Raw genomic sequence first — 22028 nt, 5'->3', positions numbered from 1 at the left:
TTTTGTTTGCCAGACAGAGAGCACAAGCAGGGGGAATGGCAGGCAGAGGGAGAGGGAGAAGCAGGCTCCCCGCTAAGCAGGAGGCCTGATGTGGGACTGATCTCAGGACCCTGGGATCATGACCTGAGCTGAAGGCAGCTGCTCAGCCGACTGAGCCACCCAGGCGCCCCTATTTTATCTAGTTCTTAAATAAAGAAGAAAAAGGTTCTTTGAAGTCTGAGTTCATTTCTGCTTCCTGCTTAGCCCACCAACTAGGGGACTGGCTCCCTTTCTTTACGACCTGCTCAATGGAATAGAGGTTTCAGAGTGGTGACCCATGGGGCGCTATGATTCGGGTCCTGTGTCTGTATCATGTAATTATGTAGGTCCTTCTGAGCATCCTCTGAAATCCTCATGGGCTCAGCAACAGTTAAGTGGGGGAGCCTGTGCTCAGTCACATCCTTCACCTTCAGGAACTAAAACTTACGTTCATAACCAGATATAGAGACTAATTTGCCCATCCCCCAACTTTTCCTCGTGCTTTGCACTCTCTGGGTCTTCCATAAGTGACACTGTCTAGCTAGACTGTGTACAGCCCAGTCTCCCTGCCTTTGCTTGTGATGCTCCTTCCTAGTATGTCTCCTCGCAAACCCTAATGTGAAGAGCCTTCTTCTGAGGCAGGTTCCGTTCCCACCGTGCTTCAAAGCTTTGCGTGGTCCCTCCAACTCTCTCTGCTTGGACAGCGGCCGTGCATCTGGCTTTTTTCCTGCCCAGTTGTAAATATCCCGTTCCATTGCATGACCACACATCCTGAGGCACATTGGTTTAGGAGACGCAGTCAGCATTTAACATGTGTGTTATGCATGCGGTGTGCCTAGCCTGGTGTCCTTTTCCTCTGTGGTATGTGACCTACCTTCCCATCTGGACATGGCACCCAAGGAAAGGGTGTATGCTGTGCTCTGGCCTACCTAAAAATACCCCTGGGGGCCCTCGTATCAGCATCAGGAGTGAATGAGGTACAGAGAACTTGTAGATACCACCAGCTACACGTGTGGTCACCTCCTCCCCCCTCAAGTGGACACACCAGTGTTCTCTGGATGGAGTCGGGGGAAGAGGGGGACGTGACGAGAAGGACAGGTTGCCCCCTCCTGCAGAGGCCCCCTGGCAGCAGGAGCCCCTCAGTGTTTCCCCAGCACTTGTTTTCCCACAGGCCCCAGAGCTCCTGGAGCAGCAGAAGTACACGGTGACCGTGGACTACTGGAGCTTCGGCACCTTGGCTTTCGAGTGCATCACCGGCTTCCGCCCTTTTCTCCCTAACTGGCAGCCTGTGCAGTGGTGAGTGAGGGACTGGGGCCTGCGGGTGGGTCCAGGAGTGCCCCCTGAAGGGGGGAGTGTGTCCCTCTGTCTTTGTCATGCCCTTCACCTGTTCCTATCTTACTGGGTGCTCCCAGCCCGAGACGTCTATCATCTGTCCCCCATAGAGGATGTCCCATTAGGACTCAGCATGCAGGTGGTCCAGGCTCTGCAGTCCTAGAAAAATAGAGCAGTTTTTAACGTCTTTAAATGTAACACCGGGTGAATGTTTGCTGTGTGTGTGCAATAGCAGCATGGCCGTGTTCACAGCCCGTTGCACACATTGGTGCACTTCCACTGAGGATGCTGTGTGTTAGTAAACAAATACAGGACGTGCACACATGACAGATGAAAAGTATTTACGCAGTAATGTATTATGGACATATTTTACTGTACCGTGAAGGAGATTTTTGTTTCAAAAGCACAAGAAAGTGGCTTAAAATAGGAACCAATATGTACATAAATACGTTACCCCAAAAATATGTTTTAATAAAAAAACTAAAGGAGACAATTAAGTTTTAAAAAACTTTTATCTTTACCTTTTTTTAATTACAAAAACGAGGGTTTGTGGTATATGTGATGGCTCATCATTACCGAAATGCGCAGTTCAAAAATGGACATTCCCGTGAATCAAGTTTCACTCAGAGTGTTCCTTGAGAGGCCACACGCTAATTTAAATAATGCTACTATTTTTCCAAATTTTGTCTTGATTTCCAGTTTTTGTCCTTCTGGAGCAGTAATAAGTTCACATGGTTCGAGCTTCCAAAAGTAATAGAAGAATATGCACTGAGAAGTCCTCTCTGACCGGCCTCCCAGCCACCTGGCTTCCTTACCCCCACCCCAGGCACCTGATAGCACTGGTTTTTGGTGTACTTTGGGGGTGGTTACAAGCAAATTGGCCTCTGTTTGTCTGTTGGTTCATTTATGGGTTTCACACCTTTTTTCCATCAGTGATAGTGTAGTATGAACTGTCTTGCATGTGCTCCCAGAGCATTTCTGCACATGAGAATTTCCTTCACACAATCCGGAAACAACCACTATGAATGTTTGTGTGAGTCTCCAGGCCCTTCAGTGTATCTGCTATACCTTAAAACAAACAAACAAACAGAAAAACCCCACAAACAAATTACTACAAACATCCTCATATAACCTGCCTTTCAGTCTGGCTATTGAAAATGCTTTATGTTTTTCTGTTATTTGTAATGTCTGTTTGGTATTCAGCTGAGTGGCTGTACTGGAATTTTTTTTAACTTATCCCCCTGTTACTGGAAGCACGGGTGTTTTATAATTTTTACTTCTTAAAAGAACACCAAGAATAGTGTCCTTGTGTGTCCTTAATTATTTCCCTAGGATAATTCCTAGAAATGGAATTAACTGATCAAAGACTACGCACATTTTAAAGGTTTTGATGTGTATAGGAATGCTCAACAGAAAGGCTATCTAAATAATATTTCCACCAGGAACATACCAAGCTGCCTCTTTCACCACACCACTGCCAGCACTGGCTGTTACCATTTTTCTATATACCTTTCTGGAAGTAATGAAAACATTAACTTTTTCAAAGGATAGGTATTTGCATCATGAATTATTTATTTATAAGATGTAGCCTTGGAGATCCATTCCAGAAAAGTGGTTTTTGTGATGGCAGTCCATTTTAGTCAACATATAGAAGCCAAACACTGGCAATGGGAAGATGATTGCAGCCAGGGTCCCTGCTCTTAAGGAGTCTGCCCCCCTGTGGTGATTGGTTTTAAAACAAACAATACTTGACCTGCATAAGCTCTGGAATATTGAGGAATTAGCTCATTCATTTATAGTCACACCTGATACTGTAACCAGCATAAAAATAACAGTATCTGTACGTCAGTAGTGTTTTTAACAAACCAAAGAATTACTGCATTTCTGCAGCTCAAATGTTGAGTTTTTCCATTGTTTTTAACAAGGTGAGTTAAAATCCATTTGAACTGGAAGGACAAGTATTTGAAAACATTATGCCTAATGTCTCAGCATCTTTATGTAAGTGCGTTGTCTGCAGAACCAGCTTCTTAGAACTCTGCTCACCAGTGCTGAAGACCAGGTGACACTTTCAGGTAGCCCTCTTGGATGCCCAGTCAGGAGCTGTTCAGTGGAGTAGTCTGTGAGAAATGTCTGTCCCATCTGCCTTGTAATGCCTCATACGACTTTTTAAAAACTTCACTCTCTCATCGCAGGTGGCAGGTGGACAGTAATTTCAGGACAGATGCAATCTGAGCTTCGTAATTTTCTTGTAATGCTACTTTGACATACATTTCAGGAACTAAGCAATAAGCATTTTATTTACTATCTTATGTTTATAATTTCCCACTGACAGACTAAGTTTGCCGTTAGAGGATCGTCTGTCTCACTTGTCCGTCATGACGCTCTTGGTGCTCCTGCCTTACAGTCACAGTTCCAGCCGGAGCTGTGAACGGCAGCTGCTGCCTCGCACCGGCGCCGGCGCCTTTCCTGCATGCACCCCCCAGTCCAGCTCACCCCTTGCCGATGAGAAGCCCTCAGGACTAAAACATTTGTGTTTGAATTTCCCAGGCGTTTTTGGAAAGGAAAGACTGGGACATTCAGACAGAGTAGAAAGAACAGCAGATGGGGGTTCGAGTCCCCCATTTCTGCCACACTGTAGTTGTGTGAACTTGGGTGACCCTGCGGATCTCCGTTTCCTTCCCACTGCACAGGAGACGAGAAACAGGCTCTCCCACATGGGGTAATTGTGGGAAGGAGTCCGTGTTCAGTGTCAAAGTACTTGGTCCTCTTTGAGGCATAATTCACACTTACTTTCTTTTCCTCATCACTGAAAAGCTTTGAAACTAGTTGGGTTTAACACTTTGTCCCTTCAAATACTATTTTGGATGCATCCACACATCTGTGAGTTCTCTCAGTTGGGAAATGTAAAGCTCCTTCCCCGCAGGAGGTAGTGTGGAGCTGCCTGCTTTTAGAGGGAAGTGCGTTGTGCGGGCACACATCCCACATATTTCCCATCTATGCGATCCGCGTGCAGTGAGCCTGGTTCAGAAGTTCTCATTTTATCCTCTGTCAAGATGTAAGTTTTGCCAGTGATAAAATGAAAAGTAGGGGAAATGATGAAGACATGCCAAGGGTGAGGTCAGGAGTCGGTGGTGCTGGCTGTGGCGCTCTGGGGGCGGGATGGTCGCTGCCGCCACCCCTGAAGGTCGTTCAGACTAGCCTCTGGCTCCGAAAGAATCCATCCCAGCAGGATACTGAGGCACTGTCACCCAAAGACAAAATCGCGACCTATGGGTATCACATACGGTTGTAAAGTGGATTTGTTACAGATGTAAAGTGTGTCTTGCCCGCTAAGTGACTTAGAGGCTCTAATTAAGGAGATGACCCGTTGGCAGGCACTCCAAAGTCCGGCAGAAGAGTGAGATGGACATCGTTGTCAGTGAGGACCTGAACGGAGCCGTGAAGTTTTCAAGCTCCTTACCCTACCCCAATAATCTCAACAGGTAAGGCCCAGTGGTGCTTCTCTATGTAGTTCTCATCCTCTTTTGCAATTAAATATCTGTGATGGCACCAAATAGCTTTTAAATAGGTTATTAGGATAGCCTCCCATGACTAAGGACTTGACATAACCATCTCCGTCTTAAACTTAAAATGGATTACCACCCCTCATCCTATCTAGAAATCCTCTTTCCTAAATTCACATAACAATTTATCTATACCTCTTACCACCTTTACTGGCTTCTGCCTTGTGTGTTACATCAGTTTTGCATAGGGTTTATCTCCTGGTCAACCGGAAGCCTTTTCAGGGTAGGGAATTATGTTTGACTTCTCTTTGTACTCTTGTGTAGCCTTGTACTGTGTCACAGTCAACAAGTCTTTATAGTTTGAACAGCATTACAATCTAGTCTTAGAGACTGAATGTGAACACTTAAATAGTAAGATCAGCATTGGTAGTAGTACAAAAGAAAGAGCAGTGCAGTCATGCACAACTGAGTAGCATGGATAACAATTACCCTGAGTATTCAGAGAATGGGGAGCAAGGTATCGTGTGTACTAGAACTCTGTGGAATGACTTTAGATGCGCTGGAACTTTCTGGAAGGATCTGGAAAGATGTACAGAACATGGATAGATGAAGAGGAGCGAAGTTTGAGAGGGAAGGAGTGAGGGGAACAAAGGCATGTGAGAAGGGAGTTGGTCTCTGGAGGCTGAGAACAGCTATACGAGGTGGACCTGTGTTTGGGAAGGAGCGTGACCTTTGTTGTGGGACCATGAGTGTTTATTTCGGTGGTGGGGTGGGGGGTGGCAGATTGACAAATCTGGCAGACTGGCATCTAGATTGTGTGTGGGGCTTGCCTGGAGGTGGGACATGCCTGCAATGTTTAAAGAGCTTCATCGATAGATCATTCTCATGCAGCCAAGTGGAGATGAGTCTGTTGACCCATCTGTTGAGAAGTCTTGGTTTTCAGAGGTTATTGTAGCAGACAAGAAGGGATGAGCACCCAGATTCTCAGTTTGACTGGAAAATATTCGCTTTCCCTCAGGTTAATTCATTTTCAGTAACCCCATGTCGGCTGCCGCAGCTGTGTATAGCGGTGCATGTATGGGAGGCCGCCTGAGAAGGGCGCGGGAGCCGTCCCCTCTCACCGTGCTCTGGTTCTCCGCAGCATCCTGGCACAGCGACTGGAGAAGTGGCTGCAGCTGATGCTCATGTGGCACCCACGACAGAGGGGCACTGATCCTGTGTACGGGCCCAACGGCTGCTTCAAGGCCCTGGATGACATCTTAAACCTGAAGGTGAGTGCAGAGCCAGGTTAGCCTCGAGGCAGCAGGTTGGGTTCCCCATGAGCGGTGGCAGGGCTTGGGAAGAAGAAGAGCGCCTTAAAGAGCAGGTCCTGGGCCATCCAAGCAGTGGGAAGGGAGGCCCCTCGAGAGTGCCTGCCCCCCGGCCAGGTGACCTTGGCTGTGAGGCGGTAGCTGTGGACAAACAGGAGTATTGAAGACCAGAATGTATGAAGCTCGGCACTGGGGCTCCCTTCCCCCTGCTGGCCCGGCCCTTCTCTTTGTGCGGCTGGGAAATGTTCGGAGCAGCAGATGATCCAGGCAAATAGGTGGGCCTCTCTGGAACGATGGGGTTTTTTCCAGTAACATCTGGGTTGTGTTGCAGCTGGTTCATATCTTGAACATGGTCACAGGCATCATTCACACCTATCCAGTGACAGAAGACGAGAGTCTGCAGAGCTTGCAGGCCAGAATCCAGCAGGACACAGGAATCCCCGAGAAGGACCAGGAGCTGCTACAGGAAGCTGGGCTGGCGCTGATCCCTGACAAGCCTGCTGCTCAGTGTATTTCAGACGGCAAGGTGAGCCTTGCTCCTCACTGAAGGCCCTGTGCTCCTCGCACTGTGCCGCCCAGCTGTTGGGATTTCAGCTCTGCTTTGTCACACGGAGCACACTGCCTGTGTTTTCAGTTGGAACGTCCAGTCCCCTGCGTGGCCTAATGGGAGACTCGAATCCCTCCACGCTTGACTTGTTACTTCCAGTCCGCTCACAGCGCCTCTCTGTTGCCTCTGTTGCCAAGCAATGCGTCGTTCCTCCGTGTCAGCCAAAGCTGTTTCCAGTGTATTTCTCATGTACAGAACCGTGCGGACAGCCACCACTGTGCACGCCACAGTCCCTGCCCCAAGGATCTGGGAAAGCCAACGTAGGAGAAACAAGCATGGGCTAGGAAGGGAGATGGCGAACATCTATGTGCAGGGTAAAGACAATGGAGAATAGATAGAAAGTAATAAGTCGTAAATAAGGCTTATGTTTGGATAAATGTAAAAGGAACAGGAACGGGAAAGCCTAGGCTGGCATCATTAAGAAAGGCTGCATGGGCGCTCGGTACTTGCCGGCTGAAGGTAATGCTATTGGTGAACAGCGGGAAACGCTCTGAAATCCCCGTGTTTTTACTTGGAAAAAGCAGGGATGGGATCCACAAGATTTCATCTTGTTCTTGTTCCTTTGCAGCTGAATGAGGGCCGCACGCTGGACATGGATCTCGTCTTTCTCTTTGACAACAGTAAAATCGCCTATGAGACTCAGATCTCCCCCCGGCCCCAACCTGAAAGTGTCAGCTGTATCCGTAAGAACATCACTGTTTTCTTAAAAAAAATAGTCACAGGGAGAGACATGGACCAGGAGAGGGGTCCACACCAAGGAGATGAGCTTATCTGGTCCCCAGAGCAGCCTTCTTTAGTTGGAGCTTAGTAGTCCAGCCAAAAAAGAGGAAAGAAAGTCTTCAATTATAACGTGATCAGTAGAACTTTAAACACAGGACAGAGAATACTGCCTGCAGCTCTCTGAACTTGATCAATTCAGATTTTCGAAGTTTTGTTTATATTTTAATAATTAATACATGTATGCAATACAAAAAAGGCAAAAGGTATGGAAAGAATAAACCGTGAAAAATAAGCCATCCTGTCTTCCCAATTTCCCAGTCTCTTCCAGAGAAACTGCTTCTGTCAGATTCTTGGGTATATCTTCCAGGAGTATTCTACTCATTTACTCCTCATTTTAATTTATAAAATATGTATAAACACATATATATATATATATATATATATATATATATATATATCTTTTTTCTCCAACAAATGGTAGCATATGACATATACTGCTCTGCCCCTGCTTTTTTCACTTAATATATTTTAGAGATTTATCCCCTGTTGGTTCATATAGAACTCCCTAATTTCTTTTTTTTTTTAATAAAACTTTTTTTCTAAAGATTTATTCATTCATTTGAGAGAGAGGATGTGGTGGGAGCAGGGGGAGGGGCAGAGGGGGAGAGAGAGAATCCCCAAGCAGACTGCCCACTGAGCTCAGAACCCCAAGCAAAGCTCAGTCCCAGGACCCTGAGATCATGACCTGAGTCAAGACCCAGTGAACTGGAGCACCTGGGTGGCTCAGTGGGTTAAAGCCTCTGCCTTCAGCCCAGGTCATTCCTGGGATCAAGCCCCACATCAGGCTCTCTGCTCAGCAGGGAGCCTGCTTCCCTTCCCCTCTCTCGGCCTGCCTCTCTGCCTACTGTGATCTCTGTCAGATAAATAAGTAAAATCTTAAAAAAAAAAGAAAGAAAGAAAGACCCAGTGGGCTGCTCAAGCAATAGAGCCACCAGGTGCCCTGAGCCCCTAATTTCTGACGCTTGTGTGGTATTCCATTGTATGAGTGTTAGATGAACATACTGGTGCATCCCCCATTCCTGCTACCGCACACACATTTAGAATAAACAGATCAGGAGTCCAAAGTCTTCATTCCAGACTTCCTGCCTATTTAAACATGTTCTAGTACTACTGGTTGAAGCTGAATTTTTAGAAAACTTCATATGACCTTAAATGTTATAAAGATTTATTGAAAACATACGAGTTGGGGCGCCTGGTTGGCTCAGTGGGTTAAAGGTTCTGCCTTCGGCTCAGGTCATGATCCCAGGGTCCTGGGATCGAGCCCCACATCGGGCTCTCTGCTCAGCAGGGAGCCTGTTTCCTCCTCTCTCTCTGCCTGCCTCTCTGCCTACTTGTGATCTCTCTCTGTCAAATAAATAAATAAAATCTTTAAAAAAAAAAAAAAAAAAAGAAAACATACGAGCTTATATGCATGTGAGTGTCTGTACATGGATCACAAACTGTTTCTTCAAATCGATACTTGTAGGTATTTATTGACTGGTCCATGCTGGTGCTGTTAATGGGGTACAAAAAAATACGTGTGACAGTAACCAGACTTCTCACCCAAAAAAGTTATGCAATAGGATAGTAGTTCTTTTTTTAAAGGATTTTCTTTATTTATTTGAGAAAGAGAGGACAAAGGAAGAATGAGAGGGAGAAGCAGACTTCCCTCGGAGCAGGGAGCCTGACTGGAGCTTGATCCCAAGACCTGGGGTCCTCGCCTACTGAGCCGCCCAGGCGCCCTGCATAGTCACTAAAAAATGTAAAAACACCAGTGATGTCGCGAGGCAGGACATGGTTAACCTCAGGGCAGTTATTTTCTGACAGTCATGTATGTCTCTGTTCCAGTTCAAGAGCCCAAGAGGAACCTGTCTTTCTTCCAGCTGAGGAAGGTGTGGGGCCAGGTCTGGCACAGCATCCAAACCCTGAAGGAGGACTGTAACCGGCTGCAGCAGGGACAGCGAGCTGCCATGTACTGTGCCAGGCGCTTTGGGACTTATTTTAAATTGCTTGGTGGCTTTTGCCACAGGGAGGTGGCGGAGGCAGGGGCCCAGAAGCCACTGGTAGGAGAGACAAGAGGGAGACACTGGTTTGGATGGGCAGGAAGTGGTTGGCTGGGCGGGATTGAGGGGGAGGCCCTTTTAGACTTTACGAGGTGAGGGAGGTCAGCACATGGAGCAGGAGTGTAAACTGAGGGCCGGGCTGGCTGAACTAGGAGCTGAATTTGGACTCTGGAAAAGCTCCTTGGAATTTGGGTTAGCAAAACTCCTCTGACTCATGCCAGGGACTGCCCAACTCCCTCTCCGGGTTGTTGCCCTTGGCATGGCACTGGGCTGAATTCCAGTTTTGGTAGAGAACCGCATGCTCGCTGAGGGCTAGGAGATTGTCTTTATGATTAGAGGGGGCTGCTTTTGTTATGACAATAATAATTACAGTAGGGACCTGCCTTGGTGTTTGAGGTGGTTTCAGTATTGTCCAGGAAATGGTATTTGGATCCCAGAGATACCAGAAGGTTCTGTTTCTTGTGGTCCCTGCAGGATGAATCTCCTTCGGAATAATAGCTGCCTCTCCAAGATGAAGAATTCTATGGCTTCCATGTCTCAGCAGCTCAAAGCCAAGTTGGACTTCTTTAAAACCAGCATCCAGATTGACCTGGAGAAGTACAGTGAGCAAACGGAGTTTGGGATCAGTGAGTAAACTCTCTGCATTCCGCTTGGAGAGACGACTCCTGTCTTTTTTTTTTCTTTTCTCTTCTTGAGGTTTCTTTTGCCTCTTACAATTGAGTTGTTTGTTTCTATTTTGGTTTTGTGGTGTTTTCATTTTGTTTTTCTTTTTTTCCCCCTATTTTATTTTTCCCCCAGCGTCAGATAAGCTGCTGCTGGCCTGGAGGGAAATGGAACAGGCTGTGGAGCTCTGTGGGCGGGTAGGAGACTCCTGCTTCTAGACTCTTGTCCTTACTGAGGGAGGGGCTAAGCCTTCTCACTGCCTTTTCTTACTCTCTCCTCAAACACTGGATCAGTTCATGAGTCCGAAATCATGAGTCCGGTTGTCCTCGTCGTGCTCTCTTACCTTGACTAGGCCTTGCTAGAAAGAGGCTGGGGTGGGAGCCAGTAAAGCGGGCCCCTCGAGGGCAGACGGAGGAGCCACCCAGACCTGGCGCAGCCGTGAGTGAGGAGAATGGGCACGTCCTTGCAGGCAGCCCAGACCCCTTCCTCTTAGAAAGGGCCTCGGATGAATGATCAGTGCTCCATCCCACCAGGGGCTTTGCCTAGTTTTGTTGAGACACTAAATCAATAAGACAAAAATCGACTTGGACAAAAAGCCCAAGCATAAAGTCATAGGACAGCATAAATCTATGACCACTGAAAAACGTTAATTGTGAGGTAAGGGAAGTAAGTTTAGCTTTGGTGAACCCCACACAAATGGAAGGCTGAAGGCTCCAAGGACTTTTCTGGACCTTTCTCCATTTTCTGCCGTGAATTTGGGAAGGGACCTTCACCTCTGTGTCCGAACATCAGTTTCTATGAATCAGTACCGGCACGTGTGCTTCCAGGTGGGTCTGACACAGATGACACAGATGACCACCCCCGCCCCAGGACCCTGAGTGCCGCGACCCACCCTGGCTCGAGCTCGCCTTAAGCTCTGCAACGGGAGCCCGGGCCTGCCTCCCCACGGGGTTGGACAAACGAAGGGAAGAGAAAGGAATGTGTTTGGGCATCTTCTCCTTGCCAGGCCCGCTGCCGGGTGCTTTACCTGCCATACCTTACCCAACCCCATAGTGGCCCGTTTAGAAGCCTGTTGGGTGGCGGAGGGAGGAGACTGCGGCCTGGGTCACACAGCTAGAAAGTGAGGGTCGCGTGCTCAGAACCCCGGCCATCGGACTCCAAAACTGCATCCCTTCGAGCCAGCCAGTCGAGGGTCTTCAGTGCATCTGGAGGGTGTTGCCCCTGAAATCGCACGCCTCAGAAGGCCCTTATTACGTCAGTTGACATTAGCACAGCTTTTTCCTTAGGAGAACGAGGTGAGGCTCCTGGTGGAGCGGATGATGGCGCTCCAGACCGACATCGTGGACCTGCAGAGGAGCCCCATGGGGCGGAAGCAGGGCGGCACGCTGGACGACCTGTGAGTAGCCCTGGGCGGCAGGCCCATCCGCAGGCGCCCCACACAGGCTTCTGTGTGGGTGTCGCCAACATCCAGGGGTGCGGGTGTGGTTACCGGGGCAGCTCTGCGACACTGTTCCTTGCAGCCTGTGAACCTCTGGCGAAGCGTCGTGGCATGTTCCAGAGATGGGCGCGGCCAGACCACCGTTGCCGCAGCCTTCATTTCCGCATCTCTTGAGTGGAGAGCAGAACTGTCTGACCTCACAGAGCTGTGAAGGTCAAATCACACGATTCAGATAGAGCAGGCATTCAGAAACTGTAAAGGCTGTGACAGAGGCTGGGTTCGCCACGCTAACCACTGTCCGTGCAGCCCGCGCTGATCCAGGCATGGTTCAGAGACCAGAAAGTAGAACAGAAAAGGAGCCTGGCCAGTCTTAAGAGTTTGAACCCAGAAACCACTCATTTGTATCTTTATCAGGAATTTGGCCTTGATTCAGGCGGCGGTGATAAGGTGTGCTGGCAAAGCCGTCCTCCCTGAAGGGAATCAGGGGGAGCTCCCTGGCTGCAGGTGGGGAGGGAAACAGGCGAGCGGCCTCAGACTCACAGGAGCTCTGGCTTGGGCTCAGCCGGGTCCCTCCGATGCCTTTACTAGGGTTCTCAGGCTCAGAAGCTCAAATACCAGAAATCTGGTGATCTGGAGTCTGTATTTTCTCCAATTATTTAACCCTTTATTTTCCTTTAGTTTTCAAATGAAAGTCCCTGCTGAAAATATCAGCCAGTTTCAGTGTTGAGGCCAGAAAGGGATAGAAGATGGTGTTGCCTTTGGGCTTGAGTTTTCAAGGGGGGCCCATATACTCTGGGCTTAGACCCAGCCCAGTGATGGTACTGGGGTCATTATTGCAGAAGCCATATGGACAGGAAATTCCAAGGGACAGAGTAGAAACTCGCTTCCTGAGACTCTCTCTCATTAAACCTTAGCGATGGTTCGGGTTTGATGACAGCGGCCATTATTTCCTTGTTAGAGGCATCACTTGTGCCATCTCCAGGGCTGATAATTTTCTCCAGTCAAGACAATGCTAGTCTTGCTTCTAAAAATCAGTAACTGTTCTGGCAGAAATTAGTTAACCAATGGTTTGGGTGGGTTTTTTTTTAAGATTTTATTTATTTATTTGACACAGAGAGACACCATGAAAGAGAGAACACAGCAGGGGGAGTGGGAGGGGGAGAAGCAGGCCTCCTGCCGAGCAGGGAGCCCAATGCAGGGCTTGATCCCAGGACCCTGGGATCATGACTTGAGCTGAAGACAGATGCTTAACGACTGAGCCACCCAGGCGCCCCCCACCAAGCAGAGTTTCAAATGTGCTTATTTGACCTTGCATCTTAACAGAATTTCTCCTTCATATGTTTCAGAGAAGAGCAGGCAAGGGAGCTTTATAGGAGGCTACGGGAGAAACCCAGAGGTATGTAGGGCCTTGTTTTGTCAGTGCACGGTGTAGGCGCTCTCTGCCGGCCCCCTTGAGGAACTGTGGGCTCCTTCCCTCTTTCTAGACCAGCGAACGGATGGCGACAGTCAGGAGATGGTCCGGCTGCTCCTCCAGGCCATCCAAGGCTTTGAGAAGAAAGTGAGAGTGATTTATACGCAGCTCAGGTATTAGCCCCAACTTCCCTTCCCAAGGGTGGAATTCAGAGGAGCAGTGAGGCTGCACATGGGGTCATCTTCTCACTCCCCTCTGACTCACTTAACCTGGAGAAAATTTACCCGCAGCTGCTGTTGGATTCATAATTCCTAAGGATTATGTTCTCCTGCTTTCTCCAGCCCCAATGCCACTGGAGTTTGTCACATTTGTTCTTTACAGTAAAACTGTGGTATGCAAGCAGAAGGCTCTGGAATTGTTGCCCAAGGTGGAAGAGGTGGTGAGTTTAATGAACGAAGATGAGAAGACCGTTGTCCGGCTTCAGGAGAAGCGGCAGAAGGAACTCTGGAATCTTCTGAAGATCGCTTGTGTGCGTGAGCCCCGCGGCCCAGCCCTTAGCCCGCCAGCCTCTCAGGGCCTTTCCATCTCTGTGCTGTCACCACCCTCCAAGGAGGGGCCCCAGAGCTAACGGCCAAGTGCTCTGCTGCCACCTCTCCTCTCTCACTGCCCTCCGCTGGCAGGGTGGGGTCCGGCCAGGGCCAGGTGTTCTAACTTCCGCCTGCATGAGTTTCCTGAGGCCACTGTAGTCAGGTGCCACCAGAGTCACTCCTTGCGGTTCTGGAACCAAGTTGTTGGTGGGACTGAGTTCCCTCTGCAAGCTCTAGGGGAGAGTCCTTCCTGGCTTCTCCCAGCTTTTGGCGGAACACCCCAGGTGTTCCTTGGCTCACAGCCACATCATTCCAGTATCTGCTTGTGTCTGCACAAGGCCTTCTTCTCTGTGTCTGTCTCTTGGGTGTCACGTATAAGTACCCATGCCATTGGATCCCCTCTCAGTAGTCCAGGATGATCTCCTCTCAGGACCCTTGACTGCATCTGCGCAGACCCTCTTTTCCACTAAGGTCACATTCCCAGCTTCCTGGAGTTAGGACATGGGCGGATCTTTGGGGGACCTCCATGCAGCTCACTACAGGGCATGTCTGCTGGACTGATTCACCCTCACCCAAGTCTGTGCTGCTCAGTACTGTCCCTCATACTTCCTGTGCCTGCTGTCTTACTGTCCATTTTACTTATTCATTTGAGAGGGAGGGAGATAGCGAGCACAGCCAGGGGGAGCAGCAGGCAGAGGGAGAAGCAGATGCCCCATTGGCTGGAGCCCGACATGGGGCTTGATCCCAGTACCTGGAGATCATGACCTGAGCCGAAGGTGGACACTTAACCATCTGAGCCACCCAGGCATTCTCCTCCCACTGCCATTGTCACTGTAGTTGAGATTCTGCTGCATGTTGCTCAGAGAGAAAACGGGACACAAAAAAGAGCCTAAGACAGAGAAGGAGAAGAGCCAAGTAAAGGCCATGGAAACCAGAGCTGATGGGGAGAGAGACCTGCGCCGTGCAGGCTGCAGAGAGGTTACCTGGGATGAAGACCGGTTTAGTCACTGACACTGTTTGACAGAGCAACGGGGAGAATGGGGCGACAGTCACGTAAGGTGGAAGCAGGATGCAAGGGTGGTATTTCTAAGATCATGGGCTGGATCTGTAGGCCAGGCAGAAGGGGACATTGCGCCGGGACAGTCACAGTGTCAAAGGGCAGGAGACAGTGGAGTCTGCAAGTCATGAGAACAACAGGGTATCAGCGAGATGAACATGCATGGATGCCTCGGCCTTGAGAAGGGGTGGGTGATGTTTACTCCTGTAAGAAAGGAAGAAAAAAAAAAGGAAAGATGATAAGGAAAGAAGATTGAGGAAGGAGAGGGAAGTTGAGGTACTCCCGGGGATGGCCTGATCTGCTTTCTGCATTCGTGTGACGTTTACTGAGCCCTGACCATGTGCCCGGAGCCTAGGAATGTGATGAAGATGGGAGGTAAAGGGGGAAAGCGGCATGGGCCCTGAGCCGGCAGCTCCTAGTCTGGGGAGGGACATGCACGGGGAAGTGAATTTGAATTGGGGGGCAGGAAATATTGTTCAGCAGCTCGAGTGCTGTAAGCTGGGCTGTAACATGAACAAAAAGAGCCTCTTGGAGGGGAGGGAGGCACGGGGAACATCCACAAGGAGGTGTTGCTTCGGCTGAAGAATGAGTAGGAATTAGGTGGGTAGGTGGAGAGGACCTTCCAGAGCGAAGACTTGGCTCTATCCGAGGCCCAGGACGTTGGCCTAAAAGAGTGGCTGTGTTCTGGGTGCTACACGCAGAGTGTTCTGGTGGGGGCGGGGGGCAGGCTGTCGTGTGGAACGAAATGGGGAGGCAGGCAGGGGCCGCACATATGCAGGCCCACTTTGTTCTGAAGGCATAGAAAACACCCCAGAATTCATCTTCGCACCTTTCGTGCTGCAGGAAGTTAAGTATGGGAACGGTATGATCACATTTGGGCTCTAGAGAAATCCCTCATGGCAGCTGGAGAACGGATTTGAGGCTTGGACAGACCTCAGCCCCCAAGAGGGAGGGACCGCTCTGGGGGTGGGTCCTGGAGTCACAGAGCCCCTGTGCTGCAAGGGACAGGGCAGTGGAAGGGCTGCCCTCCGCCATACTCGCAGGCCCAGGCAGAGCAGAGGAAGCAGACGGCTGGTTCTCTCAATAGGCGACAAGCCGCAGGGCGAAACTGGGTGCTTGACTGACAGGTGAAAGCTGGACCTTGACATTCAGCTGGAAGGAAGGATGTGGAACCAGGGCTGGTCCTCCACTTCGCAGGGCTGAGTGGGATTGAAGTCACATGGGCTGCAGCAAGGGCAGCACCAGGTCCACGAGAAGATCGCGAGACCCCCGCCAGATGAGCGACTGGCTGGAGACTCAGAGAGGGGAGGGACATGAGGTGCTGGGAAAGTTGACAGTAGGTCGCGTCTGCGGACTGCAAGCAGCCAGAGCCCTAGTTTAACCTTGACTGAGGGAGAGTGGCTGCAGCAGCCAGCGGGCCCTGGGGGGTTGGCCAGAACGTTGTGCTTTTCTTCTCGGCTGTCCCACAGATGATGCGATTCACAGAAAGCCTCTTAGAAGCTTTTTGTGTGTCTCAGTCTTCTACTTGGAAAAACAAAACCATCCCTGTCTAAATTTCTTTTGTTAGAGTTTGTTAAGCAGTCAAACTAATGAATTAAACCTGTGAATACGGGTACTCAAATTTCCCTATATTTAGAATCTTTTATCAAAAAGTACACCTGGGACGCCTGGGTGGCTCAGTTGGTTGGGCGGCTGCCTTCGGCTCAGGTCATGATCCCAGCGTCCTGGGATCGAGTCCCACATCCGGCTCCTTGCTCGGCAGGGAGCCTGCTTCTCCCTCTGCCTCTGCCTGCCATTCTGTCTGCCTGTGCTCGCTGGCTCTCCCTCTCTCTCTGACAAATAAATAAATAAAATCTTTAAAAAAAAGAAAAAGAAAAAGTACACCTATAGTGTCTACCTTTGGCTCAGGTCATAATCTCAGCGTTCTGGCTCTTTGCTCAGCAGGGAGTTTGCTTCTTCCTCTGCTTCTGCACATGTGTGCACTCTCTGTCGAATAAATAAAATCATTTTTAAAAGTACACCTATAGACAAAGATTTTCTAAGCCGAAATGTAAACTGTGGTCATGAGAAGGGATGTTGAGTCATAATTTATAGGACTAGCTAGTGTCTTGTGACCAGTTATTTCATGAGAAAATACCATGGTGGGAATGCAAAGTTGGGATCATTTGCTCCAAAATTCTGTTGATTTTCTTTTGGTTTTGTCCTTCAGAGCAAAGTCCGTGGTCCTGTCAGTGGAAGCCCAGACAGCATGAATGCTTCTCGCCTCAGTCACTCGGGTCAGCTGCTGTCTCAGCCTTCTGCTGCCCCCAACAGCTTACCCGAGGCCATCAAGAAAAGGTGGGTCACTCTTCCTTGCCAGGCGTGATAGCCACGGGTACATCGGGAGAGCATGGGAATCGAAATACTTGTTTATCATTGAGAGATCATTTCATCTATCTAACGATTTCATGCATGTTTTTCTTTGTGTTGGTTCATATGCCAGGCAGATGTGGTATTTTACTCTCCTTTTCCCGTGTAATTTGCTAGCTAAGTACTTTTCTTGTCTGAGGCCTGGATTTCGAATTGCTTAATAAAGATATGGAAAGTGCTAGTCATGTCAGCCATCATCTGTTGTTCAAAACTGTATTCCCCACAGGGCATGCTCTGGTGGCCACGCCACTGTCATCTTGCCTCTTCCTCACCCCCCACCACTCTGAGTTACCAACCTACAGTTTGCCTCCTTCTGCCTGTCCTCAACCCCCACTCCCTTGCTTTCCTCTCCAGTCTCCTGGGCCATAGCCACGAGGTGGTGAACAGCATGTTTCCCCTCCCTGCTTCCTGTCGAGTACCACCTCCAAGCCCTTTCTGTTGGAGTGAATCTTCACAGAATGCCATTGGATCAAGTTACTGTTTTGGCCGGTAACTAGTAGCAGCTTCCCATTCCCCTAGAGGATCCAAGCTGAGCTTTTTCAGACTTACACGGCCACCTCGGAGCCACTCTCCAGGTTGATCTGCTGTTCCCGTACAAACTCTTGGCCTAGCCGGCTGGTTCTGGAAATCTGACCCAGACCAGCAGCGGCCGCCATATCTGGACACTTGTTAGATGTAGATGCTGGGTCAATGGCTCAGGGGTGGGCCCAGCAGGCAGCTTTTCAGAAGCCTGAGCTGGTTGCTGATGCTCACTGAGGTTCCAGAACCTCTGGCCAACTTCCTCCTATCTGCAGCACATATCTGCTGTCCATATCTGGTTCCCCCTCCTCCAGTGCCCTGACCATTCACACACACAGAGCTCTCTCTTCTTGGACCGCCTGTGCGGGTTTTTGTTTCTAGTTCAGCCCCCTGCAGTTTCCTCAACACCTTCTACTCGCGTTTGGCCTTAGGCACTGGCGATGGTTAAAATCATTCTCGGTTAAAATCATTCCCAGTTAAAATCATTCCCGGGACCCAGTCTTCAGACATGGAAAATAGATTAATGATTGCCTAGGGCAGGTGGAGGGGGGCGATGGGAAAGAGCTGATAACGGGTACAAAGTTTCCTTCTAAATGATAAAAATGTTTTAAAACTAGATTGTAAAGATTGTGTCATTCTGTAAATATACTAAAACTATCCAATTAATACAGCTTAGATGGGTGAACTTTATGGCATGTAAATTACATCTCAATAAAGCTGTTTTAAAAGTCCTATTCCTGTGCTTGGGGGAGTTCCTAGCCTGTGTGTTGTGGTACTAACACGTGGCCTTAGATTCTTAACTCTCCCCAACCCACAGTGAGCTTAAGGATGGTAACCAGGTCATGTGTCCCTCCCATTGCCCTCTGGAGCTGGCATTGAATCTTCAACCTAGTTAGGAGCCACGTGGAAGGGGCTGAGCAAAAACGTGGCCTGTGTTCCTTGCAGCAGAGTGTCAGGCTTTGCAAGGTGAGCAGTTCCAGGGCACTGTCTCCCTGCACTGGCCATAGTGCCCCCATGATATCCTGGAGGCTCTGGAGAAGTCGTTCCAGGAGCACAGGTTGTCTGTATGTGTCATGGAGCCGAGGTTGGAACAGGACAGCGGCTTATTGTACTCTCCCCTCTCTCCCCACCGAGGTTCTTGAACTGACAGGTGCATTTCTAATCCTAGAGAAGAGAGAATGGATCAAATTCAATCAGTTCCCAGGACTTACTTTTTCACAGATCTCAAGGAACTGTGGAAATGGTGGAATTACTTGGTCTACATAATTTTTTTGTTCTATTTCAAAAATTGGAAAACAGGTGATTTATGGGATATCTTCAGATTTTGGCAGTTTGGAGAGAATTAAATTCAACTATCTAGTTAAGTCAGAGGGCGCTCACTGACTTCTAACTTCTAAATTAAAAAGAGATTTTCTTTTTCCCACTGTGAACGGTAATGCTGACTTATGGCTGGGTGTGGGCTTCTGAAAAGTGCTTAGCAAGGTCAGTGAGATGACTCGTCAGGACCTGGCACTTGAAGACCCTCGGGGTCAAAGTAATTGGAATTTAATTTTTAAAATCTTATCCAAAGCTCTGTAGCCTGTTTTCTTTTTTTTAAAGATTTTATTTATTTATTTGACAGAGAGAGATCACAAGTAGGCAGAGAGGCAAGCAGAGAGAGAGGAGGAAGCAGGCTCCCCGCTGAGCAGAGAGCCCGATGCGGGACCCGATCCCAGGACTCTGAGATAATGACCTGAGCCGAAGGCAGCGGCCTAACCCACTGAGCCACCCAGGCGCCCCTGTAGCCTGTTTTCTAAACAATAGTGTTATCTCGGAAAAACCACGACAAGCATTTTCTAATACTGTGATCCTTTTCTCCAGTGGAGAGCTGGTGACTGAAGCGCACACCCTGTGTTCGCAGCTAGAACATGCAATGCAAGACACCATCAAAGAACAGGACCAGAGTTTGAGGGTAACCGGCTGCGTAAATCCCCACTATTCCGTGTCCGTCTTTTCCCTGGCAAACCAGAAAAAGAAAACGGAAAGGCAATCCAGCGTGTCTTCCGTCTCAGTCTACGCTTAACAATTTCCTAGTACATGTTATTACTCACAGCCATGCTAACAATTACTGAAGGGGGACAGGGACTTGATGTGCAGTATTTCATTTAACCCTTGCAATGCTCCATTTTTATAAGGGAGGTGATGTCATTCTGAGAACGTCTTTCTCTCCCTGCTGAGTGTCTCTGGGTGGGGAGTACTATGCGAGACTCGGGGGACAGGGCCAGACCCTGTCACAGCACCCCCTCTTAGGGGGCTTAGCGGTAGGTAGTACTAGTTACAGGGAAGCCAGCCTGACAAAAAGTGAGTCAAGACACAAGTACATTTTAAGGCAAAGCTTACGTTGCTGAGAGAACCCGAAGTCATTCCTCAGCTTTTGAAAGGCCCTTTCCTGCCAAGACCGTGACCTGCTAGCTTCCCCCTGACTTCTCAGTTGTCAGAGGAATCAGACGGGACACCACTGGTGATTGTAATCACTTCTTACTTATTCGGGTGTCCATCTCCGGTGAGGGGCTTTCTCTGTTCTGCGTCGCTGTGTGTCCTCCTCCTGACAGGGCGTATTTTGAGCATTTCATGGCCAAGGGGCACTTCTGCCAGAGGAAAGGGAAGTCTCATCCGGCCGTTTCATCTGGTAGCGTTGGAAATGGGTGGCTGAGGTAGCTCTGAGAACCACCTACCCACAGTGAGCATAAGTAAGTGCTGTGAGCCGCCGGTAATACTGAAACTCCCCGTCTAGTTTCCGTGGTCACAGCATCTGAGGGACTTCTCACTAGGCCAAGGGAAAGTTCCTGTATGGTTTTGAAAACGTAGGTTTAGCCCAAGAGTAGCCGTTAATAACAAAATTACTCTTAATGAGAGGATTGAAATTTCCTTGTAAATTATGCTGATCTAAACTGTGCTGTCCCAAGGAAGACAAACAACCCGGGGTGTAGTGGTAGCCCCTGTATTTTTAACGTGCCTGTTGACTTTCAGTCTCTAGACTGGAGCTGGCTACAGACAGAGGAAGAAGAACAGAACAGCCTGGAACAGGCCTCTTGACTGTGTGGGTGGCCTTGACCACCTGATGGGGCTGCCTGGCCTGAGGTCCTCCCATGCTGGCCCCCTGTTCTAACGACATCTCAGAAGTCATCGGCACCCAGACAAAGGCTCCTCTCACTTTCCCTGGGAGTTGTGACATTCACCGCAGGCCAGGGGTGTGGCCCTCCGTGGGCACTACCAGCAACGTCGTCTGCACACTGGAAAAGTCCTCCATCACAGAGGCTCAGCAAACACTGAGGCCAGGCATGGGCTGCTTCCCCTGCTCTGGAAATGTGCTCAAGGTACTTGCCCACAGACCGCTGGACAAATGTCTAACGGGACTCTTTCAGGACAAAGTATGAATGACACTCGATGTCAGCCTGTCCTCTCCTGACCCTCCCGATCTCCAAAGGCCCTGATCCACCTGTCCTCACAGCCAGTGTTCCATCTGGATTCGGAACCAGACAGATTTAAACGGTAGACTTGCCTGGCCCCATTCTCTCTCTTCCTCTTTTCATTTCACTGCTGCTAAAACGTCCCTTTCCCCAGCGACTTTAGTGGTCGTGCTCCCTCGTAGGTACACGCTAGCTCTCCCCGGCCACTGTCCTTTCCACCACAGGGTTGCTCGCGAGAGCCAGCGCAGATGAGCAGCTTCCTTCCCTCGGGTCCCCGAGACCACCTGGGGGTGAGTCATCATGGGGAAGGAAAGAAGAAGAGGGGACCTGTCAACCCCACATCTGCGGACACTGTGCCCACTCCTGCCCTTGCTCAGACGCAGCTGCGTGGGGCGGCGTTGGGCCAGGGGAGCTCCTGCTTCTGTCATCTAGCAGTATTATTAAATTGACTTACTTAAAAAATAGTTTCTATATTTTGTAACAGAACTCAAACAATCTATTTTTACAATGTTTGTGGTTAGGACTTGGGAACTCAAAAACCAACTTAACACAAAATGTCATAAAATTGAGTAGCACGTGGGTCATGTGTTGTGGGTCCGCACTTAGGACAGCTTCTTCGAGATTTCACCAGACTTCTGTGCATCAAAGCAGGAAAGCAAAACGAGTCCAGATGATCACAAATAGGTGAGTTTGATCAGAGAAGGAAGTTGGAATAGAGGAGTTTCACAAACTGGCTTCCATGGAAGCAGTACCAAGGGTTTCATGGTCAAGGTCAAGGAGGTTTGGGAGACACTTCAGGCTTTAATTGTCTCTTGGAGAGTCACACTGTACACTAGCATATTAAAGTTCTTGAGAGTCCTGTGATTATAAACAGCCTCAACTGTGTCGATCTGTTCACGGGAC

General features: G+C 49.2%; 1 protein-coding gene across 3 annotated transcripts in view; it reads left to right on the top strand.

Moving 5' to 3' along the window:
- IKBKB (inhibitor of nuclear factor kappa B kinase subunit beta) overlaps window positions 1-21613 on the top strand; it is a 61497-nt gene extending 39884 nt beyond the window's left edge. For 2 of the 3 annotated variants that reach the window (XM_059155880.1, XM_059155882.1), the window contains 15 exons: window positions 1190-1314; window positions 4725-4832; window positions 5995-6124; window positions 6495-6689; window positions 7339-7453; window positions 9378-9501; window positions 10067-10218; window positions 10391-10452; window positions 11542-11651; window positions 13040-13089; window positions 13178-13277; window positions 13486-13633; window positions 16958-17085; window positions 19537-19627; window positions 20686-21613. In XM_059155880.1, the coding sequence (XP_059011863.1) occupies window positions 1190-1314; window positions 4725-4832; window positions 5995-6124; window positions 6495-6689; window positions 7339-7453; window positions 9378-9501; window positions 10067-10218; window positions 10391-10452; window positions 11542-11651; window positions 13040-13089; window positions 13178-13277; window positions 13486-13633; window positions 16958-17085; window positions 19537-19627; window positions 20686-20751 (1704 nt within the window). In that variant the 3' untranslated portion in view covers window positions 20752-21613. Of the gene's footprint in view, window positions 1-1189; window positions 1315-4724; window positions 4833-5994; window positions 6125-6494; window positions 6690-7338; window positions 7454-9377; window positions 9502-10066; window positions 10219-10390; window positions 10453-11541; window positions 11652-13039; window positions 13090-13177; window positions 13278-13485; window positions 13634-16957; window positions 17086-17511; window positions 18411-19536; window positions 19628-20685 lie in introns of those variants that run through there. The other variant, XM_059155881.1, reaches the window with a different exon arrangement.
- Window positions 21614-22028: the final 415 nt, after the last annotated feature.

Source organism: Mustela lutreola, chromosome 18 (assembly GCF_030435805.1).
Source record: "Mustela lutreola isolate mMusLut2 chromosome 18, mMusLut2.pri, whole genome shotgun sequence".
NCBI classification, from domain to species: domain Eukaryota; kingdom Metazoa; phylum Chordata; class Mammalia; order Carnivora; family Mustelidae; genus Mustela; species Mustela lutreola.
This window is presented reverse-complemented; position numbering and strand designations above follow the sequence as displayed.